At 50.2% G+C, this 18,991-nt stretch overlaps 1 protein-coding gene across 1 annotated transcript in view; it reads right to left on the bottom strand.

Annotated features, from left to right (window-relative positions):
* The window catches only part of NOS1 (nitric oxide synthase 1), a 114,093-nt gene that overhangs the window by 46,394 nt on the left and 48,708 nt on the right, over positions 1-18,991 (bottom strand). Inside the window, exons 4-8 of the mRNA XM_042910389.1 lie at positions 8,822-8,950; positions 6,933-7,078; positions 4,888-5,050; positions 3,814-3,905; positions 635-776 (exon numbers count right to left, since the gene is read on the bottom strand). Coding sequence (XP_042766323.1) covers positions 635-776; positions 3,814-3,905; positions 4,888-5,050; positions 6,933-7,078; positions 8,822-8,950 — 672 coding nt within the window. The remainder of the gene's footprint in view (positions 1-634; positions 777-3,813; positions 3,906-4,887; positions 5,051-6,932; positions 7,079-8,821; positions 8,951-18,991) is intronic.

Consider the following 18,991-nt stretch of genomic DNA (forward strand, 5'->3'; position numbering starts at 1 on the left):
GGTCAGCCAACTATGCAGTTAGCGCTCAGCCAAGTGGAGCCGCGAGTCTGGCCGAGTCTAAACCGGCACAGGTGCGACTCCTGGTCGCCCTGGTTACAGCCCCTTCTTCGCGGTAACAACATTTTAATAAGAAAAGCCGCATGCAAATGAAGTCGGCAGCCAGGGAGTGGAGCAGGGCTTGGTCTGGCCAGCTCAGTCCTGAAGAAGGTACTGGGGTGGCATTTGAGGAAAGAACAGAGAAGAACCTCGGCCAGGGATGAGTGAGCGATCAGGAAAAGGGGTGCCGGGCTGTGTGCCTGAGATCATTCTAGGCAGGGGTCTGCCCGTGGCGTCTCCCTTGGGCACAGACGCCGGAAGCTACCGTGGCTAACCTGTGCTACCCGTCTGCGTCGCCACCGAATGGGGAGGTGGTGGTGACAACAGCTCCTATCATGAGGGTCGGGTGAGGTAATGGATGGAAACGACCAAATGACCAGCTCTAAGGGAACCAGCTGGACTGGGGGCCGCCCGAAGGAGCAGGGGGTCTGCAGAGGAGCGGTACCCCACTGGCTGCTTTCCCTATGATGATAACAGGAAACGAAGAAAAGCCTATTGAAGACAGTTTGGGGGACTGGGCGGGGTGGGAGGCACACACCTCTGTGAATTCCACATTGGCTGGGTCCCCCAGGATGGAGCCATCAGGCTGCTTGTAGCCGGCATAGCGGATGAGCTGAGAGTTCCAGACTCGGAAATCGTGCTTGCCGTCCGTCCTCTGGGGGAATATGGTGATGGCGGATCTGTGGTGGAGAGAGGGAGACGTGGTATCGGGGCAGGGCTTGCACTCTGTGGACGTACGGCAAAGGGCGCCATCCAGGCCACCCACAGAGGCTCAGGGTGGATCACCTCTGTGCCAAGGTCCCCAAGGGCCCACGGAGCCGCTGTTGCAAGGGAGGGACCGTGCCCTGTCCCTCCACTGGACCATTGGTCTGAGGAAGGGTGGAATAGGGGAGGCCCCACGCTAGCTCGCTTAAGAGTGGAGAATGCTGCTCTAACTGGAGTCTCTGAAACACCCTTGACTTGGGCCAGCTTTCCAGGGGTTCTTGGGCAGCCGGTAATCTCCAGGGAAACAACGGGGGGCCCTCTTTCCCCACGAAGAGTGAATACCACTGATTCCAACTTCCACTTTAAAAAAAAAATTTTTTTTATCTCATTTATTTTTGAGAGGGAGAGAGAGACAGAGAGAGACAGAGTGAGAGTAGGGGAGGAATAGAGAGAGAGGGAGACACAGAATCGGAAGCAGGCTCCAGGTTCCGAGCTGTCAGCCCAGAGCCCGACGCGGGGCTCGAACCCACGAACCGTGAGATCATGACCTGAGCTGAAGTTGGACGCTTAACCGACTGAGCCACCCAGGCGCCCCCCAACTTCCACTCTTGCTCTTTTCACCATCCTTACTTCTCCCCTGCTTGCCCCACCCCCACCCCTCCCTGTACCATACCAAAGTGTACAGACATAGGACTAAGAAGAAATCAACTTCCCTTGTACTCACATTCATTTACTCTAAAGGAAAACTGGAGATCGCCACTGGCCTCACCTACCCAAACTGGCAACTGTGAGACCATACACTGTTATTATGTTGCAGGAAGATTTGTCATTTGTGGAAGGAACCGGGCTGGTGCCCAGCTGGCTCCCCTAAGGGGGAGATCAGCAATGTTAGGTGTTAATGATGTCTCATCATCAAACTGGGATTTGGGGATCATCAGAAGGACTGAAAGCAACTGAAAGGAGGATGACTTCTTTATGACGTGATTCCAATGTTATTTCATACCAGGAGTTCCTGCCATCCCGGCTCAACAGTCTCATCAGGGGACTCGATCCCATCTTGGCTGGAATCCATCTCTGCTGTCATGTACCCAAGTTCAAGGCCAGACTCGGATTCACCTCGTCCACAAAGCATCTCCTGTCTCGTCTGTTCCCAGGACTACCTTCTTTCGGAGCCCATGCAGGTCTTGCCGTGTGTGCAAGACAGTATTGCATTTAATGCTGCAGGGATGGGACGCTGTACCTGGGGCTGAGTCTACAACGGGGGCTGAAGGCAGAAGTCGTATAGGGCCAACAGGGCTCTCAACAATCTTGTAGCAAAGGCACCATATTGGAGATGAACACAGAACGAGTCAAACGGTCATTGTTCCCTCCAGCAGCAAAACACATTGCCGTTTCTTTGGTTGAGCACCACATACAGGGTGTTTGTGTAATATATGTATTTAAAAAGCATGTTCAGAAACACCAGACTCACACACAGCGTGTGGAATGCTTACTCCATGTGCGGGAACTGAGACCAACGGAAGAAATAGAACACACTTATGCCTCCTGAACATGATTTCACTGAACGACAGATCGAATGCCTGCTCCGTTTAAATTACATCCCTCTTTCCCTCCCTTCTTCTCCCTTGCCTGCCTTCCTCTGTTATGTTTTGATAATTTCTATAGATGGTGCACATTCCCTTAAGACCCTCTTACATCCAGATTTGTGGTTTAAAACTTGTGGGGGCACCTGGGGTGGCTCCATCGGTTAAGCGTCTGACTTTGGCTCAGGTCATGATCTTGTGGTTCGTGTGTTTGAGCCCCACGTGGGGGCTCTCGGGAAGTCAGGGCAGAGATCCTCTGTCTCCCTCTCTCTCTGCCCCTCCCTCGCCTCGCAGATTCATTCTCTCTCTCACTCTCAAAAATAAATATCGAAAACATTTTTAAAAACTTGTGAAAAAAAAATGGGGTGCCTGGATCGCTCAGTCTGTTGAGTGTCTGACTCTTGATTTCGGCTCAGGTCACTGTTTCATGGTTGTTGGATTGAGCCCTCCATCAGGCTCCATGCTGAAAATGGAGCCTGCTTGGGATTCTCTCTCTCTCTCTCTCTCTCTCTCTCTCAAATAAAATTTTAAAAAAATTGTAAAAAAAAACAAAAGGAATCAGCTGAATATTTCTTAAATAGAAGATCTCAAGAAGATGTTCTCTGAGGGGTGAGGTCTTTCAGGAAAAGATCTAAATACTAATTCCCCGAGCAGGCTCTGGGCTTATATTACAGGTCCTTTTCCCACTGGTAGGCTCAGCTGGGACACTGTTTCCTTCTCAAGGAAGGGACACATCCAGGAAAACCCATGCTTCACACAAACAAGCCACTATGGGGGTGACGCAGTGCAGCCTGGGGCTTGTGGGAATATCCCTGCAGTGGCCCACACGGCCCCACCGTGGGGCTGGTCCTCAGCAGCTGGGACAAGGACCGATTGCACGGGATTAACAAGTCTAACCGTCAGGCTGCGGGGCCCCAGCTGTCGCCTTCCAGCTGCAACTTGCCAGTGTGGAAGCCACCAGCTCACATGGTGCCTCCCTGCCTTCGCTTCCTCCCTGGGGCTTTGTTCTTTGGGCAAGAGGAATCCAAGGTGTGGCTTGGCTTGGCCGAACCTGAAGGAACAGTGCCCCCAGCGGCAGGAAGAGAAACTGTCTTTGAAATGCAGGCAAAAGACCGAGAGCTGGTAAAAGCAGGTCACTGTTGGCAATGGGACTTTCCGAGTCCTGGAAAGGGAAACACCCCTTCCTGCCCCCTCCACAGGTGATACCGAACTGTGAGGGTTGAACGTGATTTGGGTTGCTGTAGCTTTGCAAGCCACGGAAGAGACAGGACACGGCAGGTGGGACAAGAAGCCAGGCCCCCTCTCGAGGCTTGGCACGTCTCCCCGAGAGGAGAGGGAGAGCATTTCCTCGGCCGGTGAGCCAACTCCACACCCAAGGGCCGACGCTTTGGGGACATCAGACCCCCCTCCCCGGGGCTGGCGGGCTCACCTGAGGTTCCCTTTGTTGGTGGCATACTTGATGTGGTTGCAGATGTAGTTGAACATCCCGTGAGCCGTGGTGCAGTCGCGGGCATCGAACACCTGCGAAGGATGCACGGTGAGAACGGGTGCCTCCTCCTTCCCTCCCCGGCTCCCCCGGTGCAGCCTTCCCACGGGGACGAGAACCCGGAGCCCATGCCACCTGCTGTCCCGCCAGAGTAGGGAGCGCTCCCCTAATGTGATCAGGGCTGGGTTTTACGGTTTCTTTTTCCCATCCTAATAACCACGGTCAGTCAAACCAGGAAGAATCCCCCGAAGGCAGGCCTGGTGTGTACATGAACGTGGTTAAGGGGTGATGAGCAAAGGGGAGACCTCAGTGGGCTGCATGTATTTCCTGCTAGGTTACTAGGGATGAGGGATTTCAAAACAAAACAAAGAAAAATCAAACAGAACCCCGCTGACCTTGGTAACTATTCTACTTCTGACTTCAAACTATTCCCCAGGGGGGCAGAAATCGTATCAGGGGACACAGAATCTAATGCTGTCAGGGAGTAAGTGGATAATATAAACACGCAGAGAGTAGGTGGAATACAAAAGAGAGTGGTGGGGTCTGTGGTAAACTGGAGAGCATCAGCCTTACCAAGAGACGAGCAAGTTGCTTTTTTTTTTAAAAAAAAAAACCGTGTTGGGGCACCTGGGTGGCTCAGTCGGTTGAGTGTCTGACTCTTGATTTCGGCTCAGGGCACGATCTCACGGTTCGTGAGATCGAGCCCCACATGGGGCTCCATGTGCTAACAGTGTAGAGCTTGGGACAGAGAGCCTGCTCTCTCCCTCTCTCTCTGCCCCTCCCCCACTCATACTCTCTCCCAAAATAAAAATAAGTAAACATTAAAAAAATCCCCAGCATGTTGGCTAAGTGAGACACGACTATGAAGCAGATTGAGTCCCGATCCGAGAATCTGGGACCCCATGCCTACCATCTGGGACTTCGCCATACCCTCCAGGTGGCCTTGGCGAGACCAGACCCTTTGTACAGCTCCATCCCTCCCTCCCTCCCCACCCACCAAAGAGCCTCACCGCCTACCTGCAGCTTGGACCACTGGATCCTGCCCACGCAGCGGGAGGCGTTCCGCCAGGCATGCTTGGCCCCGTAGATGAGCTCCGTGTCTTTGAGCTGGTAGGTGCCGGTGGTTTCGATCTCTTTGTTGACCTCTTCCAGCCTCTCCGTGTGGGCTTTGGAGCCAAACCTGAGCGAGGAGGGAAGGGACATGGGAGTGTCACCTCTGCTCCCGAGTTACGGGTCAGTGGAAAGAGTGAGCCATTCGGGGAGGCCAGAAGCTGCAGCAAGTCTGGGTCCATATGTGGAGACAGTAGTTCAATCATAAGAAGACTGCAAACTCCAGTGTCCACAAAGGCCCAGCAGGGACTAAACTGGCTGGGTGGAGACTGTGGCCAACAGGCGAGCCCGTGTCTGGCTCAAAGGTCTCCTTTCATGGGATGAGCACTGGGTGTCATATGTAAGTGATGAATCACTAAATTCTATTCTAAACAAACAAACAAAATTTGATTAAAAAAACCAAAACAAACAAATAAAACCAAAGGTCTCCTTACAAGAGAAACCGGATATCGGATTTTTATTTTTATTATACATATATATATATATATATATATATATATATATATACACATATATATACATATACATACATATATGTATATATGTATATATATATACACACATATATGTATATATGTATATATATATATACACACATATATATGTATATATATACACACACACACACACACATATATATATATATATATAGTGTTTATTTTTTTATTTTTGAGACAGAGAGAGACAGAGCATGAGCAGGGGGAGAGGCAGAGAGAGAGGGAGACACAGAATCCAAAGCAGGCTCCAGGCTCTGAGCCGTCAGCACAGAGACCCACGCGGGGCTTGAACTCCCAAACTGTGAGATCATGACCTGAGCCGAAGTCAGACGCTTAACCGACTGAGCCACCCAGGTGCCCCTTTATTTATTTATTTTTAAAGATTTTATTTTAAAGTAATCTCTCCACCCCATATGGGGCTCGAACTCACAACCCCAAGATTAAGAGTCACTCTCTCCGCTGACTCAGCCAGCCAGGCACCCCTGGAAATCTGATTTGTAAAGGGGACTCTCCTAATTTTTAAACGATGACAAGGAATTCAAGTTTAGAAAGCTGAAAAAATTATTGTAAAAAATTTGGGGCTTACAAAAAGGTATCAAAAACAATATGATGAATACTCAAGCCCAAGAAATAATAAATGAGGGGCGCCTGGCTGGTTCAGTCAGAGGAGCGTATGACTTTTAATCTCGGGGTTGTGAGTTTGAGCCCCATGGTGGGTGGAGAGGTTACGTAAATAAATAAAACTTTAAAAAATAATAGAAGAGAAATGATTTTATAATTCCTTGGGGACTATTTTCCCATCATAACCCACTTTCTTCCTGGAAGTGTCTCATGCTTTTCTTCATATGTTTGTCACACGTGTACATATTCCCTAAATCACATACAATATTGTTCTGTATGTTTAAAAAGCTTACATAAATGATGCTACCCTGAATGCATTCTTGCACAAACTTATCCTTTCTTCCTTTTGCACAGTTTGTTTGCGAGCTTCATTCCCACAAATGTGCTGAGCGCTAACTCATTCACCTTTTTACAGCTGTGTAATATTCCCTGACTCAGAAAATACCATCACTTACCCATGCATCCTCCTGTCGAGGGAGTCGAGGTGGTTTCTGGTTGGCTCTCTCTTTTTAATTTTTTCCCCTATTATAACAATGTTTCGGTGAACATTTTTACGCATACCTTCTGGCGAACACGTGTGAGAGTTTCTTTCGGGCACGTATACCTAGGCATGGAGTTGCTTGAAATATTTCAAATTGAAGCAACACTTTGCAGGCCAGACAAAGACATTTCTGGGGGCCAGATGTGGCTCTTGGGCCGCTAGTTTTCAACCTGTGTGTGTATGGTGGGCGGAGCCCTTACTCTTGGTTCAACTGTCGGCATTGTTGGAGCCGAAGTCTTTGTCCCTGGTACTCAGGAACTCGCCCTGGGACCCCGGAGTCAACATACACTTGCCTTTTAATTGATGAGTAGTACTGGTCAATGAACTCTTTGGCGAGAGGGAAGAGCTGTTCTTTTGTGCGGACGTCTTCAGGCCTTCGTATCTGCTGAGAGGGGAGCATGATGGAGCCCATACAGATGTGCTCGGTGCAGCCCATTTCCTGGAGGGAAAAGAGAGATTTGGGCTACCACTTGGAGGCACGTGGGGGGCTGAGGCCATGGATCTGACATTTGTGGTAGAGTTGACTTGGCCTTTAATTCCCAAACGGCACTGCTCAGGTGCCAGCTTCAAGTCATTGTAGGGTGTGGTCATCAGGCATGGTAAGGAATGATGGGCAGCATTCGAAGGTCCCCAAAGTGTTTGCTCTACCCAACTAGGGGAAGAGGGGCTTTCTGACTGGCACTCCCTGGGAATCAGACTCATTCCTACCGAATCCTCGAGTATTTTCTGAGCCCATGTTCATCAAGGAAGAACTACTATGGCTGAACACGTCTATGGCACATTGATTGCAAAAAGGTCGTCCCAATGCCTCCCTTCCCTGCATCCACACCCTTTGCAATGTGACTTTGCAGCAACTGTCATTGAGAAGTGGAACCTCTCCCCTCTCCCCTTGAATGTGAGCTGGTTTTGGCCAATAGACACTGTGCCCATCCCATGACTAGGCCTCAAGAGATCAAGCATGCTTTTGCTCATTTCCTCTGAAAACCTCGCAACCACCATGGGAACCAGGCCGCGCTAGCTTGCTGGAGGATGAGAGAAACCACATGAAACAGGTGAGCGATCACGGCCAAGGCCATCCTAGCCAGCCCACCCAGAGCTGACCCCTCAGATGACTGCAGATGCTTGAGATCAACTGAGACCAGCAGGACCACCGAGGCAGTCTGTGGACTTTTGAAAAATGAGTGGTGGCTGTTTCAAGCCACTGAGTGTCAGGGAAATTTGTTACGTGGCTATAACTCACCGATACAATGTTCTTCTAAGAGGCTCAATTTCAACAAAAATGTAAAGCAATATGGTGATTTGCTGACTGTTAAAAAATATGATAGGGGAGCCTGGGTGGCTCAGTCGGTTAAGCATCCGACTTCGGCTCAGGTCAGGATCTCACAGTTCATAAGTTCAAGCCCCGCGTCGGGCTCTGTGCTGACAGCTCGGAGCCTGGAGCCTGCTTCGGATTCTGTGTCTCCCTCTCTCTCTGCCCCTCCCCTGCTTGTGCTCTGTGCCCCTCTGTCTCTTAAAAAATACAATAAAGTGTTAAAAAAATGATATAAAAGTTTAGCAGAAACACGGTGAAAGCAAAGGAAGGGCTTGCTCAAGGCTCCATCAGCGGTCAGACTGTGAGAGATGAAGAAAATGCGTTCAGAAGCAGAAATTCTTCTTGAATTCTTTCAGGTTCAAGGTACACAAATACAAAGTATTTCTAGGGCAGCTGGGTGGCTCAGTTGGTTAAGCATCCGACTTCAGATCAGGTCATGATTTTGCGATTCATGAGTTCGAGCCCCACGTCAGGCACCATGCTGACAGCTCACAGCCTGGAAACTACTTCACGTTCTGTGTCTCCCTCTCTCTCTGCCCCGCCTCCACTCGCACCTTGTCTCTCTCTCTTTCTCGAAAATAAATAAAAACATTTAAAAAATTAAAAAAGAAAGTGTTTCCATGAGTGAGTAAGTATCTGCCAGTGATTCCCAAATGGGAGGGGACTTCCCACCCAGGGGACAGTAAGTAATATCTCAAGACATTTTTGGTGCGGTCACAACTTCAGGGAGGCTACTGACATCTCACGTGTACAGGTCAGGGGTGATGCTAAATGTCCTACAGTGCACGGGGCGGTCCCCACAACAAAGTCTTAGCCAATGCCAAATGTGGTTAATTCTGAGGCTGGGCCACACCCTGCTGGGGTACTCACCAGTGTGCTCTTAAGGTGAAGGGTGTCAGTGAGGACCACGTCGGTCTCCCAGTTCTTGACCTTGAGGAAGCGGGGGCACTTGGAGGGGCTGCCGTTCTTTGTAGGAGACTGTTTTCCTGAGGCAGGGGGCTGGAGGAGAGATTGGAGGTGGAACATGAGACGGGGCTCGGGGGGCACTCGAAAACTGTCCTCTGGGATTCTTCCTGGAATCTGCCAGAGTTACCAAGGGTCTGCAGAGAGAGGACTCGATTCTCCCGGGGTGACACGTGCAAGGTGGCTGGGAACCTGGTCCCTCTGCCTATGAAGAAGGAGGCACCATGGAAAAGCCTTTTGGGCTCCGTTCTGGGGAGAGGGGTCAGGAACTCAAAGGTGGTCTCTCTGGTGTCTAACACAGGTCTTAGCATACAGCAGGGACTCAATGAATGTTTGTTGAATGAGCAAATGAGCAAGGGACACCATCAGCTTCTCTGAACGGTACTGGCTTTCAGGCCTGAGGAATCACACCCCAAGCTAGGTCAGGTTACTTGGATTTCCGGGCTTTCCTGCTACAGCCCAAACTCACTATTTCCGGCGAGTACTGGGGAAACAGAAAAGATTTAATTGGATAGTTTTGAAGCATGAATATTTCCCCAAACTTCAGGTTTCTGCCTCTCAAAAATGCCCAGTGCGTTTCTGCCTCAGGGCCTTTGCACTGACTGCTCCTCTGTCTTGAGCACCTTCAGTCCCCCATTTGTCTTCACTTCTATAAACAAATTGCCCAGTAGGTGGTGGGGGATAAGTCCTGGGCTGACCATCGTGGCCCATCCACTTGAGACCTCATTATTAAGGATCACATTCTGTCTTGGGTGTTTCTGAGGAACTGTCTACCTGCTTTTGCACCAGACAAGCATCAGTCAGTCAGCGGCTGTCAGGGAGAGGCAGCAGGCACACCTTGACATGACAGCTGAGTGAGAGAAGGGAGAAGACAAGCCAGTGTGGAGTGACATTCATACCAAATATCGGAGCACTGGGTAGTGACCTTGTGTCAGGGCATGCTCACGCTCAACTAGTATTTATTGAGGACCTATTATGGGCTAGACACTGTTAGGCACTGGGGACACTGTAATGAGCAAGACAGAGAGTGCCCTCGCCCTTCTGGGACATTATTGTCAGAGAAATGGGGATAAATTATAAGTAAACCAACACCCAAATGATATAATATCGGTTGTAAGGATATATATTGATGACTAAGTGGAGGAGAGAAAGGCAAGTGCAAAGGCCCTGAGGTGCAGATGAGCTTGTTAAGTTCAAAGGGCCAGTGAGGAGGCCAGTGTGGCTGGAGTGCGTGAGTACGGTTAGTTCAAGGAGATGAAGTCAGAAAGGAGGCCGAATCGTCATCTCATCAGCTTGAGGGGCTCAGGATGGTGAGGAAGCTGTGAATTCCAATGAACTGGACAAAGTCCGGGAAAGAAATCACAGAGCACACTGAAGGACTACTACTGGAAACTGGCATTCAATAAGCATTCACTGTGTGCCAAGCAAAGTCTTATCATGCCCATTTTACAGATGAGGAAACTGCGGCACACAGAGAGGTTAACTAAGTCGTCCAAGGTCACAAAGTTAGTAAGCTGGAACCAGGAGTCAAATCCTAGCAGTCTGTCTTTCAAACCATGTCCTGAACTGCTGACTCTCCTGTCTCTTGGCCATTATGCATCATTCATTCATTCATTCATTCAACATGTGTTTATTGAGTATCTCCTATGTTCCAAGCAAGGTAGCAAGGGCCAGGCCTACAGTGACAAACTAGACAGATGTGATCTCTGCCCTCATGGAGTTCATTGTGCAAGATGGGGGTCAGGGGATGGATGACAGTTTACGAGTCATTAAAACCAGGTGCAATGGCTGCCCTAACATGAGAAGTTGGTTGTGTACAGGGCACTGTGGAAGCCCACAGAAGGGGCACCTAACCCAGAGCATTTGGCTTCTAAGTAGAGACCTGCAGGACAAGTAGGTATTAATCCGGCAAAGAGAGAAGAGCAAGGTCTTGTGGGCAGAAGGAACAGCTTACGCAAAGGTCTTGAGGTGAGAGGCATACCACAGCCACCTTTCCGGCCAGCAGAATAGAGAAGCTCTGTGCTAAAGCGTCTGTGCCGCCATGTTGGAATCTGGGGCCCAGAGGGTAGGTGAACAGCATGTTAAAGACCTCTCCAGAACCATGCAAGAGTTAGCAGAGAACAAATGGAAGGTGCCATGACTCCTCATCTTCCACACCTCCCTGCTGTGGCCAGATCTGGTCATCCCCAGCGATTCCCATCTCAGTGCTGGGCATCACCATCCAACCACCTGTGCAAGCCACACTTGGGGCCTGTCCTGGACATCATTCTCTTCATCCCCCGCAGCGAGTGCCTCCTCAGGTCCCACCATTGCAGCTTCTCCATAGCTCTAGAACCCACCGCCTCCTCTCACTTCCCACCGAACTGGCGAGCCCCGTGGCCAGGCCAACATCGTCTCTCGCCTGGATGAATGCAATCACCTCCTGAGTGTCAGCCATCACTTCTTGCTGCTGGCACGAGAATCTGCTGCCCTTAGTGCACCTGCCAGTGTGGTCATTGCGGTCATTGCCGCAAGTATCACTACAGTCCTGCCACCCCGGCGGCAGGAGAAGGATCTGGAGGCGTTCTTCCCTTCACTCCCGTTCACGTTTTCTGCTCGCTCAGCTCCAAGTTAGTTTACTTCTGTCCCCTTGTGAGGCCACATACAAACAGCTCTATTTCCTTTGGAGGCCTGGCCAGACAGCCTCCACACTTCTTTAAGATTCTGTCTCCGTGACTGTCTCTCCCAGCGCTCTCCCAGCAGACACGCAGGTGACAGAAGTCACATCTTTAGCCAAGACTCTGTGGTGACAAATTCCTCAGCATCCATGAGAACCAAAAAAAAAAAAAAAAAAAAAAAATCTGACCTTGCCCATGTGGGAGCACCCCGGCCACTCTCCCTAAATATTGGGCATCACTCAGCCAGGTTACAAACTCTCTTGACCATCCCTAAGGATGTTCCAGAGGCTGAGGAGTAGCTGGAATCCCAGATGGGGGATAAGAGGTGCCTTGGTGGCATTGGGGTCAGGCCTAGGACCCAGAGAGGGGGTGCGAGGGCAGACGGTGGGGAGCACAGTGAGGCGGGAGGAAGAGGCGTGGGGTGCGGCTGGTGGTGGGGGGGGGACAGTGAGCAGCCCTCATCGGCAGGGTGTGGAAATAGCGAGGTAACAGGCATAATGAAAAAGGCCATCTGTGGAGGCTCCAGATGTGCGAGGGGTGGTCATTTCGAGCCCAGAACCTGGGGGCCCCAGGCGTGGGCCTTGCCCTGCTCCACCCTGGGCTGCGCCGAACGGCACCCCTGAAAGCAGGCAGTAGGAGGCCTCTGGCGGGGCTGTTGTACTTGGGGCTTTGATGTTTTAATTAGCCAGCAGTCATATTAGATGACTCAGGAGGGGACAAATGGGGAGATTAATATAGCAGTCAGGGGCCCTGCATGGGGGATGCAAATGACTTTTCTGAGTGGGGACTGAAAGGTTCTCGCTAAAAATGCACATTAGTGGCACTTGTGAGTTATTAAGCTGGGGACAGGGCATACGCAGGCTTTGGGCTGTGGCTACGCGTGTCATTTTCTAGATTTGTGTCTGGGGTAGTCAGTGGAAGTTTTTCAGGTGGCAGGAGACACGGCTAGGTCTTGGTGGGCTCTGGTGGGGGGGTGCCCAGATGCTTGCCCCCAAAAACAGACAGGAGGCTCTGAACACTTAACTGACTGCACCCTGTTTCGTTCTGCCCCCTCCCTCCTCTCTCTTCTCCAAAAAGTACATATTGAGGGGGGTGCCTGGGTGGCTCAGTCAGTTAAGCATCCGACTTCGGCTCAGGTCATTATCTCGCAGCCTGTGAGTTCGAGCCCCGCATCGGGCTCTGTGCTGACAGCTCGGAGTCTGGAACCTGCTTCAGACTCTGTGTCTCCCTCTCTCTCTGCCCCTCCCCTCACTCATGCTCTGTCTCTCTCTGTCTCCTAAAAAATAAATAAACATTTAAAAGATTAAAAAAAATACGTATCGAGGGGTGCCTGGGTGGCTCAGTCGGTTGAGCATCAGACTCTTTGGCTCAGCTCAGGTCTTGATCTCAGGGTTATGGGTTCAAGCCCCACATTGGGCTCCACGCTAGGCATGAAGCCTACTTAAGAACAACAACAACAAAAAATAAATACGTATCGAACACGTGTTGTGTGCCAGCGACTTGTGTTCTTGGCCCTACAGTGGTCCCCACTCTCATCCCACAACTGGGAGAAGCCTCATATGGTTGCGTGCAAAGGTTTGCAAACTGCAGCCCGGGGACCAAACCTGGTCCCCTGCACATTTTTATACAGCCCATGAGCTAAGAATCGTTTTCCAATTTTTAGCCTGTTGAATAAAAATATCAAAAAAAAGAGAGTAATGTTTCATGACACATACAAGGTACATGAAGTTCAAACTTCAGTGTTCATAAATAAAGTTTTATTGGCACATGGCCATACGCATTTGTTTCTATATTGTCTGTGGAGGCTTTTGTGATACAGCAACAGAGCAGGGTAGCTGTAACGGAGACCAAGATCATACAGCCCACAAAAGCCAAAAATATTTCCTACCTCTCCCTTTACAGAAAAGTCTGTGGACTCTTGATCCAAAGAATCGAATTCCAGTGGCTGAATGCTTCAGTTTATGTTACTTATGTCTCCACCTGCATTAGCGATCTCTCCTGATCATCTTTTAAAACAGCACCCCACCACTGATATTCCCTGTTCCCTTATCACGCTTTATTTTTCTTCAAGGCCCTTATCCCTGCCTGCAATTTATGAGTATATATGTTTCTGTAGGTGAATGCATACGTATCTATGTCTCTATGTCTTATACAGATAATTAGATATAGATACAGTTTTCTCTCTACCCGCTGTCCACTTAGCTGTATCTACATATGCTACAAACACTTGAGGTCTGCGATGGACTGAACTGTGTCCCTCCTGAATTCATACGTTAAAGCCCTAACTCCCCATATGACTCTGTTAGGAGACGGGACCTTTAGGAAGTAATTAAGGTTAAAAGAGGCCATGAGAGTGGGACCTAAACTGATAGGATTGGTGGCCTTATAAGAAGAGGAAGAGACATCTCTCTCTTTGTCTTTTTCTCTCAGCGCACACACAGAATGGCAGAGTTAGGGCACAGTGAGGGCGGCCGTCTGCAAGCCAAGCAGGGAGCCCTCACCCAATGTGACTGTGCCGGCATCCTGACCTCTGACTTCCAGCCTCCAGAGCTATGAGAGATAACTTTCTACGTTTAAGCCCCAGAGCCTGTGGTATTTTGTGATGGTAGCCCGTGCTGATGGATGCCAGGTCTAAATGCATTTCAAAATTATAGAGCCCCTCGAAGGCTAAGCCAAAGGCTTTTGTCTTGACTTAGTAGAGAAGGGGGGACCCTGGAAGCTGCCTGATGCAGGGGGGAGCTTATCAAAGCTCTAGTTCAGGACACATGACTGCAAGGGCTGCAGTGGGGAGAGGGTGAGGGCAGAGAGACCCACGTGCAGGTGGGAAGCCGGGAAGGCAGAACACAGCCGCAGCTGCAGGGGGGTGGGAGGAGCTGGAGATTGGGGTGCCAGCAGCAGCAAAGACAGCCTGGGGGTGTGAGAGGGTGGGAGGGCAGGGGACCAAGTCAACACTGACTCGCAGGTTCTTCGTGAGTGGGAGTATGGCGAGCCTTCTGGAACCTTCTGGAGCTTTCTAGCAGAGATTAGGGAGTAAGGAGCAGAAGGGATGGCAAGGTGGAGGGAGGGGGGATTTGAACGCAGGAAGACAGACACGAGACATCAGAATCTGGGAGATCTAGAAATAGAGGCCAAGCACCTTGCCCTCCCCCAACTGTGGGCTGTCACAGTCAGGGGCCTCCCAGTGGGATGGGGCCAAGAGCTTGACAGCAGGGAGGGAAGCCCCTGGGAGACACAACATCTTAGGAACCATTAATGGGCTGAACTGTGTTTCTCCCATATTCATATGCTGGTGTCCTAACCCTCCAGCACCTCAGAATATGGCCTTGGGGCACCTGGGTGGCTCAGTCAGTTAAGGGTCTGACTCTAGATTTCGGCTCAGGTCATGTTCTTGCGGTTCATGAGACTAAGCCCTGCGTTGGGCTCTGTGCTGACAGTGTGGAGCTTGCTTGGGATTCTCTCTCCCTCTCTCTCCCCTGCTCATACTCTCTCTTTCTCTCAAAATAAACATTAAAAAAATTAAAAGAAAAAAAAGAATACGGCCTGATGTGGAGTCCTAAACAAGGCAATTAAATTAAAATGAGGTCATTCAGGTGGGCCCTAATCCAATATGGCCAGTGCCTTTATAATAAGGAGAAATTTGGGGGCACCTGAGTGCCTAGTCGGTTAAGCATCTGACTTTAGCTCAGGTCATGATCTCACAGTTCATGAATTTAAGCCCCATGTCGGGCTGTGTGCTGACAGCTCGGAGCCTGGAGCTTGCTTCGGATTCTGTGTCTCCCCCTCTCTCTCTGCCCCTCCCCTGCTCTCTCTCCCTCTCAAAAATAAATAAACTTTTAAAAAAAAGTGGGGAGGGAATTTCGAGGCACACACACACACACACACACACACACAGAGGGAGAAGCCATGTGAGCATCCCTAAGCCAACAATACAGGCCTGAGGAAGATTCTCCCTCGCAGCCCTCAGAAGGAAGCAACCTGCCAACACCTTGATTCCAGGAGTTCTCCAGCCTCCAGAACCGTGAGACAATACATCTTCTGTTGTTTAAACCACCCAGTTTGTCATGCTTTGTAAGAATAGCCCCGGGAACGAACCCAGCAGCTAAAGCCCAAACCTGTAAAGGCAAGTAACCTCTTACTCTTTGTCAGCACCAGGGACAGCTTCTCCCTCCTGGGCCTGCAGCAACCCGCGGCGCTTGGCTTGTCCTAAAACGAGGGCAGCATCCTGGGGCTGAGCCGGGCGTCAGGCCAGCCACCCTGGGGGGCCAGATGCCGAACGCCGTGCCCTCAGCTGCAGCCTCAAGCAGCACTGTCGCAGCCTGTGGGCACCACCTCCCCAGGGCAGCAAGTGTAACCCGGTTATGAGCTGTGGCAGCTCAGGGGCCAGGACCACAGACCTGCAAACCAGCAGGTATGTATCCATCTGTGCCGTGAAAAAAATTGCTACTTATAAAACTTAACTGGGGCACCTCGGTGGCTCAGTTGGCTAAGCGTCCAGCTTCGGTTCAGGGCACGATTTCACGGTTCGTGGGTTTGAGTCCTGCATCGGGCTCTGCTGTTAGCACAGAGCCCACTTGGGATCCTGTCTCCCTCTTTCTCTGCCTATCCTGTGCACGTGCTCTCTCTCTCTCTCTCAAAAATAAATAAACATTAAAAAAAAAAAAAAAAGAAAAACTTAACCAACTGTGTTTCGTACCTTGGAGTATAATTTCCTTGTGGTGTATTCCAAGCGTTATTTCTAAAGTGATTCATTCTTTATAATAAGTCCACCGAAGCTTGAAATCGTTTATTCTCTACCCCCCTCCCCCGATTCAACAGTTCATTTTCTGTAGAGGATGATTAAAGAAAGGAGGTACTCTACAGTCAGACCATCACAGTTTGGATCCACAGACAAGGGCCTCTGCAGATAAGGGGTCTTTAAGTTATTTTGTTGAGTAGATGCTTAAAGTTGCACTGATGTCGTGAGGCAACTAAATGTTATTAGACAACTCTAAATTTGGTCCCATTACCAGACCAAAATATATCTGTGCATTATGAATTAATTTTAATGTTTATTTTATTATTTTTGAGAGGGAGGGAGAGAGAGAGAGCGAGTGAGCACGAGTGGGGGAGGGGTAGAAAGCGAGAGGGAGACACAGAATCCGAAGCAGGTTCCAGGCTCCAAGCTGTCAGCACAGATCCCGACTCGGGACTCGAACCCACAAACTGCAAGATCATAAGCTGTGCTGAAGTTGGACACTTAACCAACTGAGCCACCCAGGCGCCCCGAATTCACTTTAAAAGAAATCTTGGAATTACCTTGTGGCCTAACCCCCTTCTGCTACATTGGCACCGTGTGCGTGTTTAAATGAGAGCATTAACTTGCTAAAGGTAAATATTTAAAATGCACAACAAGCTTGGTGATTATGTTTTGTCCTTTTTACCTTTTAAAATATCCTAGGACTGGGGGCGCCCGGGTGGCTCAGTCGGTTGAGCACCGACTTCAGCTCAGGTCACGATCTCATGGTCCGTGAGTTCGAGCCCCGCATCGGGCCCCTGTGCTGACAGCTCAGAGCCCGGAGCCTGTTTCAGATTCTGTGTCTCCGTCTCTCTGACCCTCCCCCATTCATGCTCTGTCTCTCTCTGTCTCAAAAATAAATAAACGTTAAAAAAATAAAAATTAAAAAAAATTAAAAAAAATAAAATATCCTAGGACCCTCGGAAAATGGAAGTGGGTTGGGGCTCTATCGACCTCTAAGGATCTGCTTGGAGAACTACCAGTTTCCACAAAGAGGAAAAATGACTTTGACCGAACTTGGCTTATCTGGGAAAAGAATAGGAATACGGTTTGATGCGATGGATAAGCACGCGGAGTGGTGTCACGGATTCCTGGACCAGACATCATTGTCGCACTGGAAAGCGCCAGGACGGCTTGCTTTGAATATACTATTAAAACAAACAGTTAGCAAAAGACGTGGAAATTCCTGCAGGGCTGAACCCAAACCCCCATCAACTCAGGCCCCGCTTCCTGGCTCCTCCCTGGCTCTGACCACCTGGGGCGGCAGGATAGGAAGGCTGATCTCATGGCTAAATGACCTACAAAGACCCTGAGGGTCACCAGCAGGTGACAAGGTGGGTGGAGGGAAACAAGGTTTGGATTTGGCTGCCACTGGGGCCTGACGAAGACTCTGCCCCACATAATTCCCAGAAGTATCTTTGTTGAGGCTGTTTTTGTCCCCTGTTTGAGGGCGTCCCTGGAACACTGGGTAACGTAACAGAGGGGGGTACTGAAGGCACTTTGGGGAAATCCAGCCTAGATGGTCTTATCCTGGTCACGAGCTGGAACCAACCAAGGGATAGCTAGTCCGATTGAGCTGGGGGCGATAATGAGTTCAGTAGCAGTTTATCGCTTGCAATTTGGGCACCTTCCCACAGAGAGAGATTAATCTCCAAACACAGGAGTTTCCTTAAGTGCTCAGAGAGGCTTAGGGAAGGGAATAATCCACCGGCAGCCCGATGGAGCCAGTGTCTCTGGCTAACGCCCGCCAGGCAGGTCTGCAGGGAACGTCTGAGTGTGATTCTACGAGATTCCAACTATCACGGTATAATAACTGCCGTGTGTGCGTGTATGTGATGTCTGTAGCTTGTCCCGGACATGGAAGTTTCCGGAGGTTGAGGCAACTATTTGACGAAAAGACGACGCCCAGGCGGTGAACTTCTCCAGGGCAGTGATCGTGTCCCATCTCCTTCCATCGTGAGCGGCGTCCCGTGAATGCCTATTCGGTGCCCGGCTGGGGCCAGGCCATTGCACATCCAGGGGCTCACGGAATCCTCATGGTAAACCCATTTTTCAGAGGAGAAAACAGAGGCTCTGAGAGGTGCAATGACAAGCTTCAAATTAACAGCTGACAGGCAACAGAGCTGGGCCCGCAAAGCCCCCGCCTTCCCACTGCAGACAGGCTGCTCGCAGTGTATCCTCCCAGAGCCTGGCCTCAAGCAGTGGCAGAAAGATACACACACTGCCTCGATCTCAACGATCGACGAGAACGACAACGGAGTCACAGAGGGAGACAGGTCCAGCTGTGTCACTCGGTGACTCCGTGGCCGCTTACCTTCCCTTTCTAAGCCCCATGGGTGTCATCTGTATAAAGGGGATTGTGCTTCCTGCCCTACGTGCCTCCCGTTAGCAATATAACAATTAGCAGTAAATCTACATCTGAATCAGCAACACGAGAATTAGCCAGATGAAACGCCAGCAAAAGCAGCGATAATAATCATGCACATTTTTGGAACGCTTATTCTGCGCCGGACCTTTAAGAATTAAGAGTGGGCTCTGTGGCCTGGGTTCAAGGCCCATTTCCATCACGCACTAGTCATGTGACCTTCATCCAGCTAACCCTCTGTGCCGCAGTTTAGTTACCTGTCAGATGGGGGCGATAGAACT

This window comes from Panthera leo, chromosome D3, assembly GCF_018350215.1.
Source record: "Panthera leo isolate Ple1 chromosome D3, P.leo_Ple1_pat1.1, whole genome shotgun sequence".
NCBI lineage: Eukaryota > Metazoa > Chordata > Mammalia > Carnivora > Felidae > Panthera > Panthera leo.